Below are 20,523 nucleotides of genomic sequence, written 5' to 3'. Positions count from 1 at the left end.
GGTAGGGTGACTTTTTTATGGGAAGTGACGACAAAACAGTAAGATCAATAGATTCCTTTTTGGTTATTATATGTTTAGAAGGGAAATTGTTGAAATTAGAGCAGTAATTGGTGTCACCTCAGCTTTCAGTGATCAGTCCGACTCTCTTTCATTGAGTATTTAACCACTGGAGGGCGCCATCCACTAATAGTATATACTACAGTACAGTGTGAGGTGTGGTATAGTGTTGGAAAAGAGTGTAAAATAACAGTATTTCTCTGCAAACCCCTGACAATGTATTTAAATTTATTTATATCTTTGAATTATGATATTTTACTTTGATTTTATGTTTTTTGTCTGACAGCCGCTGCTGCCACACAGTTGACAATTTTCCATTTTCCATTTTAAGATGTTATTGTTTTAATTCAGGAAAAATTTGTAGAACATTGTTTTTCTGTTTATCTTTTAATGCCATCACTTTATTGAAAGTGTTTGATTGTAATACTTTGGGGGGAGGGGGGTCAAATGACTGTTTCTTTGCAAAACCATCAATGAACGTTTCTGTTAATTTCTCGTCTTTGCACTTTTCTTTTTTTGAATAAGGATATTTCACTTAAATTTTGGGGGTTTTGCTTGACAGCTGCTGCTGCCAGTCATATGACAATTTTTTAGAATTATTATTATTATTATTATTATTATTATTATTATTATTATTATTATTTCCAGTGCAGGTTAGGGGTGCACAATATTGGATTTTTTTTGCTGATATCCGATATGCTGATTGAAAAACAACTAATTTGGCCGATTACGATACCATTATCCATATACCCATTTTATTTTAGTAATCGATTGACCAATTGATTGACCGACCCATCGACCAATTAATGATGTTTAAAAAATTTTGACTTTAGTCTAAAGTCATCGAATTTGTGACTCGAGTCCAAGACATGCAACATGAGTCCACACCTACTTTATTTTTGCATCCAATCAGTCCAGTACAAACATACACTGCAGTCTACATCATAGGTTAGGCATGTCCAGAGTCTGGCCTGGGGGCCAACTGTGGCCTGCGGACAGATTTTAAACGGATGAGGACTTGTCTTTTGAGATATATGTGGCCCATTCCAAATTATTGGTTAATCAAGCAAGATCACTTTGCACTTTTTGTGTTCACCTCATGATGGCAGCACTATGATACAGTTTACCAAAAAGAATATGCATGTAAAAGTTATGTGTTTTCATAGACTGATACAAGCAAACAAACAAAGAGAGAAGCGTAAAGTCGACAGTGAGGGGGTGGCGTAAAGTTGAATGCTTTTTCAATGGAAGATAATACAGTTGCATGTGTATCATTTGTATGGGATAATTTTTTTAACCCTTTTAAACCTGGAGTGACATCACTTTCCTTGTGCTAAATTCAGATGCCTTCAAAAGTATTTAAACCTTTGGACCCTGAGCAAACTGGTGCAGATGGGAATAAAGGCCATGAGCAACTTGGTAAGAAATGTTCCACAAACTACAAGAGATGAGTAGATTAAAAAAATTATATGGAAAAAGCAAAGGAAAAATGTCTAGAAAAAAACAGGGTAAACTATGTTTACAGCTAATTCTCATAAATACGTATTTAATTATTTAAGTTACATTACAGAATTATATTTTTAAGCACTTTTTCCCAGTAATTTCCTTTTTATTATTATTATTATTGTTATTTTAAAATTGTTTTTAATCCTTTTTCTTCTTTTCATTCTTATTTTGTTGCTACCTTCCTCTCATGTTTTTGAAAGAAATCAAGTCAATTTGCTCAGGTTACATTGGGTTAAATAAACCATATGATGGGAGAAGCTGCTGCCCCCCAGGCATTCTCACATTTTCTCATCAGGCCCCCATTCATAAAAGTTTGGACACTCCTGTCTTTAGTTATAAACTAGAGACGCTACACGACAGTTTGTGTTGTTGCACCCATTTGGTTTGGCTCTGTACTGATTTGAGTAAAAACAGCTGTTTGAACTATTGATGTCAAATGAGGTTTCCGTTGAACTGTAACTGTTCCTCTTCCAAAGAAATATCACCACAGGAATGTTCCCTCCCCTTCTTGATTATTGTCACGTCTTTATCTGTGATGTTGTTTCGAAGTCGTCACTCATGTTTCCAGATGGAGGACAGAAGTGAAAAAGAGCTTGGCCTCATTTTGATGTGGGAGACAGAAGTGAAATTTCACAGACACACCAGCTATAGATTTATGAAATATATGGCACATATCTTGAGTCCCCTATAGGTAAACCACATTTTCACAAGGTTTGAGTGTGCAGGATTATTCTGCGCTCCACATTGAGGATTAGCATCAAACAGGCTTCTGTCACACTGAGGCTCCATCTAACCGTCATAAACCTCATCCTGTGGCTCAGAATCAGTGCAGGGTGGTCATGAGAATAAGCTTTGTCTGATAGAAAGGGAACATCAGAGGATGCTGCCATTGTGGAGTCTCACCACATTTGATGGCTGCTTCTCGTCACCCAGCCCACAGTGCATGTGACTGTTCTTATGGTTTCATGACTGTACAGATAAAGTCTTCTTCTGCTTGTGGAGTTTCACAGTTTATGGGATTTTGCTGACACTCTTTTTCTGAGGCAAAAATAAAGAATCCAAGAGGGGGTTTGAACAATTCTGCTGAAGCACACGTCAACATGATGGAAGCATTTGCATTTTAGGGAAAGGAAACTGTGACCCTGTCACTACAGGATGGGAAAATCTCCTCTATCCCTGCAATTTTGCTGTCCACATCAACTTTTCACATTTTATAAAGTATTATCAGACATTTTAGGGGCTTGTGGTGGTTGTTACCTGCTGGTCATGTTAAATGTCTTCAGGACAGGATGAGTGTCTGTCTGGGATGCTGGGAGGTGTATGAGTTCAGCAATACTTTTATTGAATTCCAGGGGAAATTGTGCTTAGTGCAGTCGCTTTGACTCCAAGCATAAAGAGTGATATAAGTAGAAATAAGAGGTATTAAGTAAAAATATAAATTGAAACAAAGATATATAATATATATATATATATATTTTATATATATATATATGTAATATATATATATATATGAAAAAAGAATATTAATTAATTAATTAATTAAATAAGAATATGCATTAGTTAAAAAACAGAATAACATTTATGTGCATTATGCTTCAAATTCACACCAGTATGTAAAGATTTTGATGTAAAATATGTATATTATGCTGAGTGAATAAAATGTGTAAAGTATATAATTACATAACAAATATGTGCAAAGAAATTCCAGAAAATTATATTTATTTTTAATTCTTATAATTTTATTTAAAATCATTTTAAAATAATTTCTAAAAATATTCTCTTAATGTATTTCTGTTTTTCTTTTTTTTTTTTTTTTTTTTTACTTTTAATTTTCTTGTAATTTATTTATTTTACTAATTTCCTGCTCATTTTTGTGCAGGTCTCTTGTCAGGTTGCTCTTTTATATTTTTGAAAGAAATCATGCCAAATTGCTGAGGTTTCAAATGGTTAATAAGCGAGTTAATTCCTTTTAACCAGCCCTTAATTACTCATTTCCATAACATGCAGTATGTGCATAAACAAAATAAGCATGTGATACTGCTGCTTTAAGATTACATAGCTATCCTTGGTTTGCCTTCATACCTCAAATAACATCTGAATTGATTTTTTTTGTTTTTTTATATAGGTTTTATTGTTTTCAATACGTTAAATACATAATAAACATAGATATTGTCAGAGAGATGGAAAAAACATTGATACAGTTAGGATGTCCATCTTCACTCTGGAGCACTAATGTTGTCCCTGTGAAGGGTCTTATGGGCAGACCATTTAAAAAAACATATTTTCAAATTCTAATTGTTGTATTTGAATTGAATATAAAGGATATAAATAACAACATTGTATGAGATATATTTGACTTCCTAAAGCAAAATATGCACTTTAATTTCTTTTGCATGTTCCTCATTTCATGAAGTCCTTCAGTTCCCATTGTACAGTATATTCACCCTCTGTCTGACCTACTGCTCATCAAACTAATGAGAAGGAATGTAAGAGGAGATTTATTGCTCCGTATAGCAAAGATTTAGCTTTAAAGGAGAAAGGTCATCTGGCTGAATAATTCTCTTGTTCTTGTGGTCCAGCACGTGAGAGGAGGAGCTATAGATTTCACGCAGCATATGTCCAAGTTCAAATCATCATTTTCAACTGTGTTTGACCCAAACGTGCATGAGATCAGAGAGACGACTGATAAAAAAACAGACCATAGAGGCACAGGAGTATTTGTGATCTGTATATGTGAGTGAGTCACCTAGTTTGACACCGCTTTAAGCTGCATTTAAATCACTTTGGCTTGTTACTAGGCTACAGAAGGGTAAATTTTACCCTGCCAATCAAACTGTGTAGAGTTCATTTGAGAACGTTGTTGCTGCTACTGTAAATGCCACATTTTAAACCACAGAGTAAGAAGTGTAATGATTATAGGCAGAGAGATACTTCCAAGCAGGTGCCATATCCTCTGAAGTTGACAACCACGTGACAGTAGTTATGTTTAGTCTGCTTTTGTCTTCTAAATTTGGAGCAGGGTGAAATATTACAACTAAATCATATTCATCCACAGAAGAGGAATGATGTGAAGACTGAAAGGGTCTGACAGTGCTGGACATCCCTCTCAAGCTCACACCCATTAAAAACAATTTCTCGCCTCACGCCCACTCCCTCCGAGAGCACAGAAATCAACTCTGACCCACTGCTGGATCTCGGTTCGAGAAACGCCCACAGATGAACCTTTTGGCTTTTACACAATAAAACACTGGCCCTAATCTACATTTCAGAGGAGGATTTCATGCATGGCACCATCATGGGAATTTTCCCAGAACTATAGAAATAGGCCAACAACACAAGTCCATCTATATATATATATATATATATATATATATATATATATATATATATATATATATATATATATATATATATATATATATATATATATATATATATATATATATAGAGAGAGATAGAGAGAGAGAGAGAGAGAGAGAGAGAGAGAGAGATGCTGTATGAATTTAGGGTTGTAGCCCCAGGACAGTGGCCCCCTTGTGTAATCCCGCCATGTGTAAATGTGAAATACAAATTACTCAAGTAAATATTTTACAGGTTAAAAAACTAACATAATTCAAAAGTAGTTTTCAGAGAATTTATGTAAAGTGTAAAACATCACATTTAAAAATATAAAATGAATATGTTCTCTCTATAAGGGACATATAATTTTGAAATGATATACATTTAAAAATGTTAATATTTGAGCTTGTGTGTTTTGTAGGCTGAGTAAAATCTTTCTAACTATGGTTATCCAATAAGCGTGGAGAAATAAAATTTTAAATATATTTTCCTCTACACTACAGTGAAGTACAAGTACAAGGCAGTGGTACTTTGGGGTGCTTTACTTTCCATTTCTGGCTTTAAATGTCTACTCCACTTCACTTCAAATATTGCTCTTCTTAATTCAGTACATTTAGGTTATTTGATGGTATTACTTACTAGTTTGCAGATTCTGATTAATAATGGGCTACAAAACATGATCAACACATTATGATGATGTTACAAATAATTGACCCCCTGTGGGAAATTCACTAGCTATGCAGCAGGCAATGTATATGAAATAGTTTAAAACAAAGTAGTTCAATATCAAAGTGATGACCACATTAATTCATAAATACGATTTATGCCTATAGGGCCTAATACAATCATACAAAATACAATCATACTGCTACTTAACTAGGCTATTTTGATGCCAATGATTTTGTACTTTTATTAATAAAGTAAAACACTGAATGCATGACTTTTACCATGTCGTAGGATATAATATTTGACAGCTGTATTGCTATTTAAGTAGAAATCATGAGTTAGCTACTTCTTTCACCTCTGGAATAAAGAGGCATTAAATAGAAATAGCCTACTTATGGACATATTGTAGCCTACCTCATATTTGTGCAGCACAGTACTTGTGTGCCTATGTGTGCCTTTAGCACATTAAGTGTTAAATTTTTACCACAGGTGTCTTTCACAAAAACAAGTATGCATTAATTAGCCCCATGGAAACACAAAATTAGGTCAAAGGTTTTTGCCAAAACTGGGGAGCAATTATTTTCCTCTCAGTGGTTTGATATCAAAGATCTTAATCAAGACATTTAATTAAATGCAGCACATTAGCCATAAACGCCTCTTTTGTTTCCAGGGTGATTACTGCCCTCAGTAGTGCGTGTGCTTTTTTTGGTCACCGACAGCGGGAAGGAGGGGGCGGGGTTACAATTACAATGCCAGGCTGCGATTGGCTGAGAGCCGAGGCGCACGTGCTCCTGCTCTACGCCTGCTGCCTGGGAATTTTAGAGCCGCACAACGAGCTCGAGCCACAGAAGCACCAACGTCCGGGAGCACCGCTGTCCTCCTGCCGTCCCTTTCAGTAACTAACTAACTGACTGTAGCTCAACAGCGCCTGAGAAAAACAGCAGCCATGAAGCAGCAGAGAAGTTTTTTCCTTTGGCTGCAACTTTTCACAGCGTGTCTGGTGTTTGGGGTGAACGGTAAGTTGCCTCTTTTGTTTGTTTACAGTTCAAAGCGCCGCCGCACACGTCCGTTGGTGTTGAGGGGGTTTTGTTTCAGTTGTACGTTAAAGTTGCCCTCTTTTCGGCTCTTTTTCACTCTCGTTTTACAATTACTGAGTGGAAATGCAGTGGTTGAATTGCTGTTTTTCTTATTCGCCAAGTGTGTGTTTGGTACGCGGTCATTTAAATGTCAGCCTGGCACAAGTGACACCGTCAATTCATCACCAAAGTAACCGAGCAGTGGGTATTTGTAGCTTGGTGCTCAAGCGATCCTTGTTTTGAATGAGTGGACAGGACGTGTGGGAATGTGACAAGTGAGACAGTGTTTGGCTCTGAAACTGTAAAATTAGTCACTCAGATGTTCAGAGATATTTTATAATTCAAGAAAATAAGAAAATAATCATTCGTATTGGTTTTTTTGTAGGCCAGATACTCTTAGTTCTGTATGCATGTTTGCAGAAATTGAACCTTAGGGCATTTTTTGTGCAGAGTGCCCCTTTTAAGGAGCACAACATAGGCTGGCTATTATACTTGTCCAGTGTTAACCCAGTGCCATTGGCAGTTGGCTTTGTTTGCATTTCTATGCATCAAACATATTTAGGCCGATGGACAAAGGGTAAAAACGTCGCGATTCTCCTACCTTCATTTTCTGCGCAGGGAGAAGGCATCACATGTCACACATTAGTGTTTTTCTTGGTGTGATGATGTATTTTCCAAATGTAGGAAAGTTTCTTTTCCATTTAGAGCTTTTTTTTTGCACATTAACAAAGAGAAGAATTCATGGCTTGGTTTGGTGCGAAGTGTGAAAGACATTGTGTATTTTTTGTATGGTTGACTTTGGGCTCATGACAGTTAATGCCTTACGGAGCAATGCTAACCTTTTCAGTCTTTCATAGATGCATTGGAAATCTGCAGGGTAGTGCATACAATAGTTCACTAAGGCACAAATCATATTTTACTAAATATGTGTTCTAATAAGGACATTTTGCTAGGGTTCAAAATCAGTGAATCTGACGTCAGCATTATATCTGCTTATGAAATCCTATTTTACATAATTCATTGTATTCTTTATTTGGATCCCCATTAACTCTCATAAAGTGGTCACTAGTCTTACTGGGGTTCACTCAGGATCACACAAGAAATAACAGCAACGTTTAAATTACACAGTATCAATAAAGCAGGAAATGACGAATAAAAAGATCAGAAAACAGTGAATTGACTCCACATGAAAATATAAACAGTAGAATTGAAAACAACAGCCTCAACAGGACAATAAATAGAGCTTTTCATCACAGTGTGCACATGTTTAAAGCTTTTGCTGTTGACAAACTCACTGCAGGCTGCAGATGTGGGCATGTGACTTCATCACGGGTTTAGGATGATTAGAGGATTTGTTCAATTTGGAGATTAACACAGGTACCTAACTTACAACCAGGTTACTGAATCAAATATTTTCATAGGTATCCAAAACTGTTCTGCTCAACTAAAAGTTTGACTTTATTTCCATTCCTTATCCTGTAGCATCCTTACTTGTGTGACAGAGAGGCTGCCAAATCTTCCCCAGTGCATCACTTACATAAATGTTTAATATACTTTTTGTTTACCTTTTTTTTTTTTGAATTGACATTGAAACAGCATGCAGCCTGAAGCGAAGCACACGCCCCAGCATGTTTGTTCCTAGAGGCTCATGGACAGGACGGCCGTAGAGAATAGGTGTGGTTGCACTGACCACAACATTGAGTCACTTTTCCGGATGCAGACGCCAACACAGGCATGCCAGTGAACTTGCACCCACAACACTCGCTGAGACCTTTCCACACTGTCAGGGAGCTGGGGGGGGGGACAGGACTTGTTGCTGCTGTGTCATGCAAAATGTTTACAGAGCAGGGTAAGAGCTGAGGGAAGGGTTTTTCCCTCCTGTGTTTTACCTGATTACGCTAATTTCAGTGGGTTATAGCTTACTTGCCCTGTGTGCTTGCTGCTGAGGGGGAGAGAAGTGGAAAATGGTGTTCTGTATCAGGGCTGAGGCAGACTTTTCTCACAACAAGACCACTTAGGGCAACTGAGTGAACCAGAGCTAAATATAGCCAGACGCTGGACCAATGGCGTACCATGAATGTGTGTATGTGTAATTTGTGGATGTAGGCAGGTGCATATGAAAACTTTTCAGTTGAAACTGATACAAATTTACTTGTGGGTGTTAGACAAGGTTTAATGTTCAGTATGTCAGGCAGTTGTTTGACTTAATTAACAAGGAATTGAATTTCCTGCAATTGTGATGGATGTTCCTCCTCCACAGTAACACTACAACAGTCAATACATAAAGAAACTTTTAATGTGAGAGAGAAACTATACTTTTTATCAACTCCTCTTGCCCCTTTCTTCTGTTTACAGTATTTCGTTTGACTAATCAGGTTCCCTTAATTACTGAACCTGTGTTGTGGCACATTCTGCCTTAAAATATTCATTTTTTTTGTTTTAAATGTAATTTTAGAGGACTTTCTACCATAAAATCAGACCAAAGAGTACATTAAAGCTGAATAATTAGTTCATTAATCAGTTGACAGAATAATCAACAATTCTAAAAATCAACAAATAGTTCCACTCATTTCTCAAGCAAACAAGGTCAAGTTTACTCCAGGTTCTTCAATGTGAAGATTTATTGCTTGTATTTGTCACGTATGATAATAAATTGAACATCTTTGAGTTTTGGACTGTTGGTTGAATATGGCAAGCAAGTTTCCCCACGCATTCATTTAATTGTGGTGGCCCACCACAATTAAAACACCTGCTGCCACAAAGTGATTTTATATTTTTGGAGTTGGACGGTTCATTAGAAGTGCTATTGGAATACAAATAACAATATTGCATTGGAGTGTAAAGCGCACTCAGGGCACAGACGGAGCTGTAGAGTGAAACGTAATAGTTCGTTGTGCTGGGTCTAAAAGTTTGCTTTCACCTGCTGCAGCAGCTCCTCCTCTCATTCATCAATCTGATCAGCTCTTACAGCATCGATGAATAAATTATTCAACAAGACACTCAAACTCTTCAAACTGATACTGAGGGAAGAAAGAACTTAAGATGAGTTAATTTACAGAACTGCAAAAATGTCTGATTTTAGAGAGGGGACACACAAGAGTGAAATAAAACAGGAAGTTTGCAGCGGTTTGGGGTTCAGTAGCTTGCCCAGTGACACTTCAGCATGCGCACCGCAGGAGCTGGGAATCTAATCCTCTGATTAGTGGATGACCTTCCTCACTCCCTGAGCCACAGCCGCACAGATAAATCAGTTAATCAAGAAAATAACTAGCAGACTAATGGAATGAAAACATTGCTAGAGGCAGCTCTGATCCAGTGTTCTTCTGTCAGTAACTTTGTAAATGTGTGAATGAAATATGAGTGTTTGTGTTGCTCTTACCATCTGCCTATATTTGGTCTTCCTTTCAGGCTGCTGTCCTCTTCCAATCTGATGACTTTATCACTACTTTTCCCACTGAATCCCCAAGGACCTTTTCTTCCATTTGAATTTTGAATAGCTTCCTTAATCAATGTTTCATTGCAATATGGAGTGTCTTCTAATTTAGGCTGCTTTATTAGTGTCTGTCGCCCCACTTTCCAATCTGCCATGTTGAATATTTTACACGCTGTCATGTGAACTTAAATACTGAGGCAAGGACAAAAGTGGAGGTAGTCAAATCCAAGAGCAAGAAATATTTATGCAGTATTTTTATATTCATATGATCAGTGCAGAGACAGTGTTGTTATGTACAATAGGTACAACTCCATTCAGTTAGTTGTTGCGACACCACTCCAGGCTCTATTTCAGTTACAGTACTTAGGAGAAAAGCTTGTTGTTTGGTTGATGGTGTGTGACGCCTGTGTGTATTTTTAGTGGCAGGCCCTTTTTTATATGTTTTTGGAGCAGTAGCAGATGGCTGTGTTGCTTTGGAGTAGAACTCGGAGATTACAGAAAGCTCACCTGCAGCTGGAGTCCTGCTGATCCCAACATTGAAAATACTCAGGTTATTTAAGGACTCACTCGGGAGGGCCTGGCCTTGATAAATCCACTTCCTGTTACACTTGTCCAGGTTCCCCTCTCCCAGTGTCTCCAGCACTCAGTAGTGGCAAGTCTTTAAACTAGATGAGCTCTCTACAGGTCCTGAGCCTTTTTATTATGCTCCAGCACATCCATAACAGTTTTAACAAGGGCCGGACAAGTGTGTGTGTGTGTGTGTGTCTGACGTCGGCCTCTCTCCTTTTCTTTTTGGAACACTGAGTTCCCACACTTGCCTGCCAGCCTATATGCTCCAGCGTGCCAGTGTGTGCGTGACAAAGCAGAGGGCAGAGCGTTTACTGTTTTCAGGCCTTAGGACACATCAGATATGAGCTCTGACATAACCACACACACCCCAACACACATATGCACATGTTCATTCACATGTATGCATCCATCAGCCTTAGCAGAGCTACCAGTTATGGGGCAGACATTGTATTTTTGACGTTAAATCCTCTAAAGCAGCAACTGTCTCATTGTCTTTTTTTTTTTTTTCAAATACAGCAGACTCATCCCATGTCATCTTTGATAACTCAAATTAATTCAGATGAAAGAGATGTCAGCCCATGGCGGCTCACTGTGTGTATTTTCCTAACATAGCAAATAGCGTGAACCCTCTCTCTAACACTGCAGCCCCCAGAAATCATTTTGTTTTTCGCATGAACTGCTTATTTCTCAAGGCGATTTTTAGGGCTATTTTATGTCCGTAGTCACAGTTTCTCTAATACCGGCTGCAGTAACTTCCCTCATTAGTTCTGCCCCCACCCTTACGTCCTGAAATGGCTCCCTCGTCTTCATCCTCAGTCATGGCGCAGAGTCCTTAAGTGACTTCCTAGCGATGGTTTTATCACACAGTCCGGAGGTGTTTTACCCTCTTGTTGTGATGTCTGCCTAGCCTTGGAGGTTTTGTTGCATTTTTTCTATTCACCTAGCCTCTAATATGGTCAGAGGGCAAATGTGTTGTTGACTCAGACTGCTGGTTGATCCTCTCAGTAGCAGCCGATTAACTCCTCTGTTAGGCTTACACAGGAAACATGTGCACCATGTCTTTTTGCTTCACTTCATTTGTTTCAGAGAACTAAACACAAGACTTGTCATGGTCATTGATGCCAGACCCAGCTCCCTGAAGCAAACAACAGATGCTGTGATATGTGGCTGGTTTTCTGCGAGATTTTTAGCCAAATTGCATATGTTAAAACCTACATACAGAGGCAAAAAATGTTCAACATTTAGGCCTATTGAATCTTGTTTTATTGGCTGTATGCACATTAAGTAGCTGCTGTGATCAGACCATAATAACAAATTATAACAAGATACTAAAAAAAAATTCAGTTTAATAATTAACTTTCTTTTGGGATATTTGCTACCTTTTGATGTGTGTGCAATAAAAGAAATATTCCTACATGCACTGAAGTAAAGTCAAACCTCAGCTGTGTCCTTATATATATGAGGCTGTTGCAGAATCATATACAGCTTCTTATTTTTTTGTGATTGTTGTTGGGCACTAGATCATTATATGAATCCAGCTCTAACGGCTCTGTTATTTTTTTTGCCTGGTATTTGAACCTCATTCTTGGACTGAGGCATCATGAGAAAGGCACAGACCATGACTCATAAGGAGTGAGAAACAGCACAATACCCTTTGGAAATTGTTTGTCCTGCCAAACATAACTCCACATACCTTTCTAATCTGTCACTGTAGTGAGGGCAAAGTGGGGCACCCTGTTGGGTCAGCACTGCAGTAACAATTTCACAAATGTATTACATTTTTTTAAAGTATTATTGCAAAATAGATGTGTTTGTGGCTTTACTCTCAGATGACTCATAGCTATCACAATACCATAGAGAGTTTATCAGAGTGTTTATGTAAAAACACGTTCTGTATTGTTTTTGGAATTCAGCCTGAGTTTACAGGTTACAGGTCCACACCAACAGTAGTTAGTACAATATCAAAACAACGTAACATGTTAAGGCTTGTTTTCATCTGGGTTCTTGTAATAAAGGATTCACAACTTTAACAGTGTCTCACATCAGGCACATGCAGCTGAAAGAGAGTTAATACAGGGGCCAGTGAGACCTCTTGGGAAAAAAAGTAGTTCAGATGTTGTGCCCACGTTTGATGTATTTTCCTTATATAGAAGCTGCAGCAACTCAAAGTGACACTTTGCTTATTTTCAACCAGCTTTGTATCATAACAATATAGGGACTCTGTATGAATTAACTTTAGTAGACTTTCCTCTGTTTTGCCAGTGCCCCCATCTCCATGCTCCTCTCCTCTTTCCTTTATAGATGTTTGTGTCTTGTTATTTGTGTATTATCCATTGAATGGTGTGCATTGTTTTGCCTTGAAAAATCAAAATTAATAAGCATATTGTTTAAAAAAACAGTCTAGATAGTGCTAATTAAGTATGAAACATGATTCTGCATTACCTATTTCTTCTTCCAGTGGGGGCATTTTATTGGTCCAATGCAGCGCAGTGCATTCTGGGAGATGTAGGTTTTCTACCTCTTCAGCAAAAGCAAATGCCACAGCCCTTTCTCTCTATTTTCTATGGTCATGTAACGCACATTTTTTCTGCTCACAGCATTTTAAAGTGGCATTTGAAAAATTCAACAGCAACATTTCTGTTTCTGTCAACAACAGTTTTAATGGAAACACCTGGAGTAGAGTAGTTGCAGGGAACACTGAGTAACAAAGACCGGATAAATAATTTCTCAGTGCAGTTAGCACATCACACAAAATTAAATTCATCTGCATTGTGTTATGGTGGAGGCAGAAATGTCATGGAGGAACATCTCATAAAACGTGCATGTAAAGCAAAACTGCCGGCACATCTGCTCCCACAAATGGGCTTTTCTGTCTGTTCATAGAGAGTAACTAAAGGAGCAGGAGTTATGTCATGCTGAAACAGGCCCCTAAGCTAGATATCACTGTTGAGGTTAGTTTTTAATTGTTTTTAAGTGTTACATGAGCAAATCTACCATTTTGAACTGTGGTGTGTCTGGCATGTCTTTTTAAGTAGATTAAATCAAAACCTAGCCTTTTATTTCTGCTGTGATTTCTCAATAAACTTAACTGAAACTATGGCCACAGATTTCCTTTGTAATATAAACTCCTGCTTATCTGAAACTGTATTGGTATTTAAGCTGAAGATAATGGGGAAGAACAAATCTCTGATTCCCTTTGAAACAGCAGCAGAGTTTACAGTTGCTGTGGGGTTGAAACCACTTTCTTTTTTTTAAATTGGTTGAGTTCAGAGTTGTTTCTCGTTTTGAGTCTGTCTCATGACCCTTGTGCAAAGCAATACCTGTTCAAATCCCACTGTATTTCAAATATACTGTGAATAGGGACAATAAGGCAAAAAAGCACCCTTTTCTTCATTTCCATGTAATGTCATAGACATGGTTTTTAGAGATAGTGGCATCACTTAGGGGATTTTCAAAGAGGCTCTTGTGGTTCGCCCACTGCCTGTTGGCTGACCACCTTGACTAATACATCGCTAAATTTTATTTCCTCATAAACCCAGGCAGGCTCCCAACTGAATTACCCTTAAAACCACAGGCATTGATTAAAGAGACAGTTCATGTTTTATTTTATTTCAAGCTCATTAGTTAGATTGTTCCATTAAAATATTTTTGGACAGTCATGTATTGAGAATTGTTATTTCTCAGTTTTAAGAGCGTTTCCTGAGAGGAGCTGTCTGCCAGTGTAGGAAGGGAGGCCGTGTTCCTTCCCAAAGATAAACACGCAGCAACGTCTGGATAAGAATGTGTTGGCAGTGCCAGCAGAGCCTGTTGCCTAACCGTCCCATAATATGTGAAAGCATTTGAAGGCCATGACACTGGATACAGCACTGATAACACTGGACATCCATGGGAAGTGCAGATCAGTGGATAAACAGCCAAACAGGATGTTGGCAAAGGAGATCTCTTTCATTTTGCATTCTTGCTTTTCTTTCAGCTAACATGACACTAATCTGCTCTTCATCTCCTCCATAGCTAATTGATAATAATAATCCAGAGTTTGTTGTAACAAAACTGCTAAGTGCAACCCACAAACTACATTTGAAGTATTATTTATTATTTAATCCTTTGTCTTTGAAGACCAGCTAGTGAGTTTTTCCAGAAAGCTTCACTGTGCTACACAGAGTGCTCCCATGCTTGAGTATTTTGAAGATCAGGAAAAGATGTGTGTGTTATGTGTGTGTGCGTGCGTGCGTGCGTGCGTGCGTGCGTGCGTGCGTGCGTGTGTGTGTGTATTATTTCGGGTTAGAAAAATGGAGAGGACTTACACATGTACAGGAAGTTAGCAGTCTCGTTAAAATGCCACTTTGGCCTTTTGGCCTCTGTGAATTATACCCTCAGCAGGACTAAAAATGCCTGTAGAAGTCTAAAAAAATATTGATCTGCTCCCATGAGTCTACTAAGTTTGAGGAGGGAATAGGTACCGTGCTTGAACACTTTAAAAAATGGGTCTGAGCTCCTTTTAGCCTCTATGGCAGACACTGTGGTACTTAAACCTCCAATTTCACACTTGGGGTCTAGCCTCAATTTCCTTAACAATTATCCAAATGATACGTGTTGACATGGAAAAGCCTTGCCTTTGCGGGTGTTAAAATGCTCCCAATTATTCACTTCCTCCATATTCAAAGTGTGAGACAGGCTATAATTGTAACTTTCAACCCCAAAATGCTTTGCACTGTATCTGTATTTAAAAATGTAATTACTGGTTAATTGTTGACTATGTTCTGTTTAAACTAGATGCTAAAATTCTGTCATTTTATCAGGAGCAAGGCTACCTCACTGATGTGTTGTACTTCATTTCCAGTTTTCCAGTTCTTTACTTTGTAAGCAATGTCGTCAGAGTTTCCAAAGGGCAGAAATGTCCTTTTGGAATCAAACTCTTTGACTGTAAATCATAGCTCGTTTGGTCTGTATGCTTTTGAAAACCACAACACGCCTCCCGATTCCTCTTTTTCTCCCCACCCACTGACATGATTTCCCTCGTGCCCAGAGAGCTGCCAGATTGTCTGATTCAGGCCAGGCAGCAGGGATGCTGGTGGAAGCATCCAGTGTTTGTGTTGTGTTTACAGTGTAGTGATGGCTTACTCAGCTGTTCAGACCATCACATCCAACCTGCAGCAGGCTGTTTACTCTTTATTCAGCAGCATGACATGAGTGGAAAATGTAATAATTGAAGAAAATACGACTTTAGCTGATATCCTGTCAGAACTTGGTTTACCTGTTTCTTATTGAAAATTGGTATACAAACTGGTTTTAATGTAATAGATTGCAAGTCACTACTGTAATGGTATCTGATCATCTTCTTTCTGTCCTGAAATATGGGCCTGCATTTCCTTTTTTTTTCTTATGTTCAGTTTTTAATTATAGGAAGCAATAATCATGACTTATCCAACAAACATCTTATCAGTCATGAGTCTTTAAGCCAAACTCAAACACCCAAAATCTGTCTTTGATTGTGGTAGGGACAAAATGAAAATGGGCAGGGACACACAATAATTCCTATGAGTTTCTTTCTGTGTTTGTGAGTTTCATGACATTCTGTGAATTGATCAGTTTTTTTTATAACTTGACATAATGCTGTCTCTCTTTAGGTGATTACTGTGAGGTGAATGTATGCAGTAATGGTGGAACCTGCGTGACTGGGGCAGGAGCTCCTTTCATCTGTATCTGCCCTGATGGCTTCTCTGGAGAAACCTGCAATGAGACTGAGACTGGTAAGACAATCCATCTCTGAGGTCAGATTTGAGTTTTTCCCCCCAGTTTGCTTGTCGGACAATGACAATATAGAAAAATAAATCACTTATTGGTACTCAATGTGGTGTGCTTAGAAAATGCCTGACTTGTTGCAACTCTAAAGCAAAATAGCCTGTAAATTTAAATGAGAACAAACAGAATTTAATCTAATTTAGATTTTACACAGAACAACCTTGACCTTCATCCTAACCCAGTTAGCACCACATGGTACTGCTTTACCACTGCTAAACTTGTTTTACTCTTCTCCTTCCTCTTCTGTGACTTTCCCCAAAAGGGCCCTGCAACCCCAACCCATGCAAGAATGACGGCATATGCGAGGTGACGGGCCACTCCCGTCGAGGTGACGTCTTCAGCGAGTATGTCTGCAAGTGCCAGCCAGGTTTTGACGGAGTCCACTGCCAAAACAGTAAGTCTGTTCTTCCTTCTCAGTAGTTTTATCAGAATTACATCAATGGAGATCAGTTGGTGTTTTTTCTTTTTTGACCAAACTGTTCTGGGAATTCTCTGAGAGGAACTGCCCACTGTTGAGCTGTCCTAGAAACTACATACCTTCAGGGGCTTTAAAAATTTTAATTCATTTTTTTATTAAGAACTCTGAAATGACATACTGTAACATGGCTGGCGGTTGGCAAAGCTACGTCACTTTTGCTGTGATAGTCAAATTGGCGCTTCATTTCCATTGTCATATACAGTATATGCTCAGGTAAAGCATGGATGTCACTGTCAGTCCACTTGTCCATGTTTTCTTACATTTTTTCATTACCAGCTGCTGTTTGTGTCATCTGTTGCTTACACAGCTAAAATGTTTTTTAAATGCCAGTTGCTTGTGCTGCATTGGCTCATATGTTTCACCAATCACCATCCAAAAAAGAAGTTAACAAATGCCCTCAAAACAGTATATTAAAAACCACCATGGTTCCTAGTTCTTGCAGTGCTAGAATTGGTCAATTGGTCCGAAAACACCTATTCTTTAAAATGATACATTTTATTTTTGTAACAATTATTAATCATAATCATTATTCTTGATCATTCTAATCTCTGTAGAACATCTTCACTACTTTCACACACAGTGTCACGCCAAACTAAAAGTCTCAGTACTGCTTATATGCCAGTATCCCTCTTTTACAGAGTGCAGATCTAAAGTACATTCCTATATAATTAGTTGACGCGTGTAATGAGGTCCCCGTTAATCTGTCTAACCTGACACACTTACATGGAGACAGCTGCTGTCAGTGATGGCCACCAGACAGACAGCTGTCGTCCTTATGGGAGCTCCATTCACGCGTCACTCAGACCAGGGAGGTTCAATCAGGGTCAGCCCAAGAGAGGGAAGCAACGGTGGGAACATGTGCTGCGCTCCTCCAACTGCCCGCAGCCCTGCACACAGAGACAGATGGCTACTGTTTGCGCGAGAAGGCGGCAGAATAACAGTGGCCAAGTGTGCACAAAGAAGTAATTTAGCAGGAATCAAGTGGGACTTTTAGGAACAGCCTAATTGCTTTTTTTGTTTGATCATGTATGCCTTTTTATCCTAGGTGTCCAAGGGGCAGATTTAAGTTCGAGAAAAGGTAACAGTGGGAGTGGGACTTGAGGACAGAATGGTTTGTGTATGTTTGCGCTGTGGTCTGTTTTCCCTCTTGGATCCAGGTGCACTCTGCTCTCTTGGCTGCATGCGGAGGCACACACGCAACATGCACATGTACACACACTCAGGGACAGAGAAACTGCTGAGTTCAGCACTATCTCTCCTTGTTTATGAGTCAAGGCTATCAGCACAACCGGCAGCGAGATCATGTCAGTGTTAGATACACCACCTTTTTATCGGCTCGCCCACTGAGACAGGAAGACGTCCTTTCACACGGAAAGATGTCATCCAACTCCCTCATGCCTTACTGAAAGTATAGACATGCCATTTGAGCAAGGTAAAATTGTTTCCAACCATCTATTTTTATTTAGAATTTAACTACCTCGTATAAACCTTCCAAACATAACCATTTGACTTTAAAAACAGTTTTTGAGTTTTCTTTTACCCCCTAGCACCAAAAATCACACCTCATCAAAATCCATACATTCACAAGTTCCCTTGGCAAGTCCTGTTAGCTTGCTGCCAGAAAATGAGGCCTCTGCAGAGCAGGCATTTACACTAATTAGATAATGCCTCAAGGATAATGATGAGGGGAATTTATTTGACCGTGTTGGTTTATGAGAGCCCCCCCTGAGGACTACTGGGTCAGGGAGGTACCCCTCCATTCACAGCTACTGATGACTGTGTTGTGACAGTTTAAGTGCTCTCTAATTTGTGTGTTGGTGTGTGTGGGCAACGAGTGAGGCTCATGGCAGCCAGTTCCTATGGTTTGTGTGAAACAGAGAAGGAGACAAGCTGTAGAAAACCAGTGACTGTGGTGAATCTGGGGAGGCGTAGTGTCATGAAACATTTAACTAGCATCCTTGCGCTCACTTCACACATGAAAACGCATACTAAAGCAGGCATTTGAGGACAGAACTTGAGTAAAAAGTTCATAAATGTAACTGCAATCTTCCACTGATAAACTGTGAAGACTGTAGCCCTCCAGTTTGTGATTTTAAACAGCACGCCTGCATCTCGGAGGCAGAAGTGGAATGATAGGTGTAATGTTTACACAAAAGCATCGGCCTCAAGTGTGACATATAACATACACTTCGGTAGTAAACTTTAAACAATAAGAACGGCATAAAGGAGAGACAATTCTGTCCCCCCACTCCAGCATGGTACACTTTATACAGAGTGGTGAGGCAGCATAACGGCACGATATTCCCGTCTTTTGTAAAGAAGGCTTGTGATTGGAGAATGAACTGTTTTTTTTTTTTTTTTTGTAAATTAGAAAATTGCCAAACACAGAGTCGGACAAGGAGGTGTAAAACTTGAGTCAGATGTAGGAGGATATGTTGTTCTCGCACAAACCACTGCATCTACAAAACTATAAATAGAAAACACAACAGTAAGTGGAGGATGGACTATTTGAGAACAGAGTAAGGGTAGAAATAGTACCATCCTCTCCTTTGAGGCCTGCTGTCAGTTATGGGAAAGAAGTTTTTAAAAACAACTAATTCATTTTTAATCAATATGTATCAAAAGCTAATTTTAATACATGTATTGTTTTTTTGCTGAATATATTTCTCCTTAAAGGACTTAGAATTCCTCTGAGAAATGGATTAAGGGAGCAAGAAAATTTCTACTGGAAAAGATTAATCACATGTACGCTGCACATCCCACACTAACAACCACACATAGCTCATGATCTCATATACAGACTGTTTAGCATACACATACACACATGGTTCTTCCCTCGTGCCAGTCTAGCCAACAGAAAGTAGCAGTCCACGCTGAGCGCTCGCAACGTCAGCGCTGCTACTGTTGCCGGGCGGAAAAGTGAAGGCGGAGGCGGAACGGTGAATTAAGTCTGCCCTCCTGACAATGTCACACTCACTACTCAGGTCTGACTGCAGCACTTCTGACTGTCCTTTCAAATTGCCCTAAAAGCCTTTATGGGTTGCAGAGAAGAAGTGTGTGTTTGTGTGCTTGTGTATGGGGGGCTCAAGTACGGAGAGAGAGAGAATTGTCAATAGCTGTTCACTTCACTTTGGGCCAAAGCAGATGGATGGAAACAGAGAGGGAAGGAGTCTTTTCCAGTTACGGTCTAAATCCCAGATTTTCATACAGATTAAGGCAGTTATTTGCTTCTTGAAAGTCAGCAAAGGGGGTGTGTATGTATGTGCTGCTCTTTCACTTGTTTTGGGAGAGTTTTCAGTTCCTCCCAGGATGTGGTTATGTGGGCAGACTGGGCTCCATGCCCCCTATGGAGTACAGGGTGTGTGTGTATGTAATATATATGTGTGTTTTCGTCTGTGTTTGTGTTGTCTGGTATGCATTTTCTGGTTTACTACAAGAAGGTTAAAAAGAGGAGAAGTCATGGAATCAGATTGTGTAGTATGATTAGTATGATCTGCAAAAAAAAAAAAAAAAAAGCCTGCAGTCAGCCTCTGGTCAGAATAACTATGAAAAAAATGGATTTGGGTGAGAATTACAATTTTGCAATTATTGAGAAG

The 20,523-nt window shown here is 38.9% G+C and overlaps 1 protein-coding gene across 4 annotated transcripts in view; it reads left to right on the top strand.

Annotated features, from left to right (window-relative positions):
* Window positions 1-6,409: 6,409 nt before the first annotated feature.
* The window catches only part of mfge8b (milk fat globule EGF and factor V/VIII domain containing b), a 31,476-nt gene continuing 17,362 nt past the window's right edge, over window positions 6,410-20,523 (top strand). For 2 of the 4 annotated variants that reach the window (XM_042495605.1, XM_042495604.1), the window contains exons 1-4: window positions 6,410-6,584; window positions 16,275-16,397; window positions 16,712-16,843; window positions 17,973-18,005. In XM_042495605.1, coding sequence (XP_042351539.1) covers window positions 6,515-6,584; window positions 16,275-16,397; window positions 16,712-16,843; window positions 17,973-18,005 — 358 coding nt within the window. In that variant the 5' untranslated portion in view covers window positions 6,410-6,514. The remainder of the gene's footprint in view (window positions 6,585-16,274; window positions 16,398-16,711; window positions 16,844-17,972; window positions 18,006-20,523) is intronic. The other 2 variants (XM_042495607.1, XM_042495606.1) reach the window with 1 other exon arrangement.

This window comes from Plectropomus leopardus, chromosome 11 (genome assembly GCF_008729295.1).
Source record: "Plectropomus leopardus isolate mb chromosome 11, YSFRI_Pleo_2.0, whole genome shotgun sequence".
Taxonomy (NCBI): domain Eukaryota; kingdom Metazoa; phylum Chordata; class Actinopteri; order Perciformes; family Serranidae; genus Plectropomus; species Plectropomus leopardus.
This window is presented reverse-complemented; position numbering and strand designations above follow the sequence as displayed.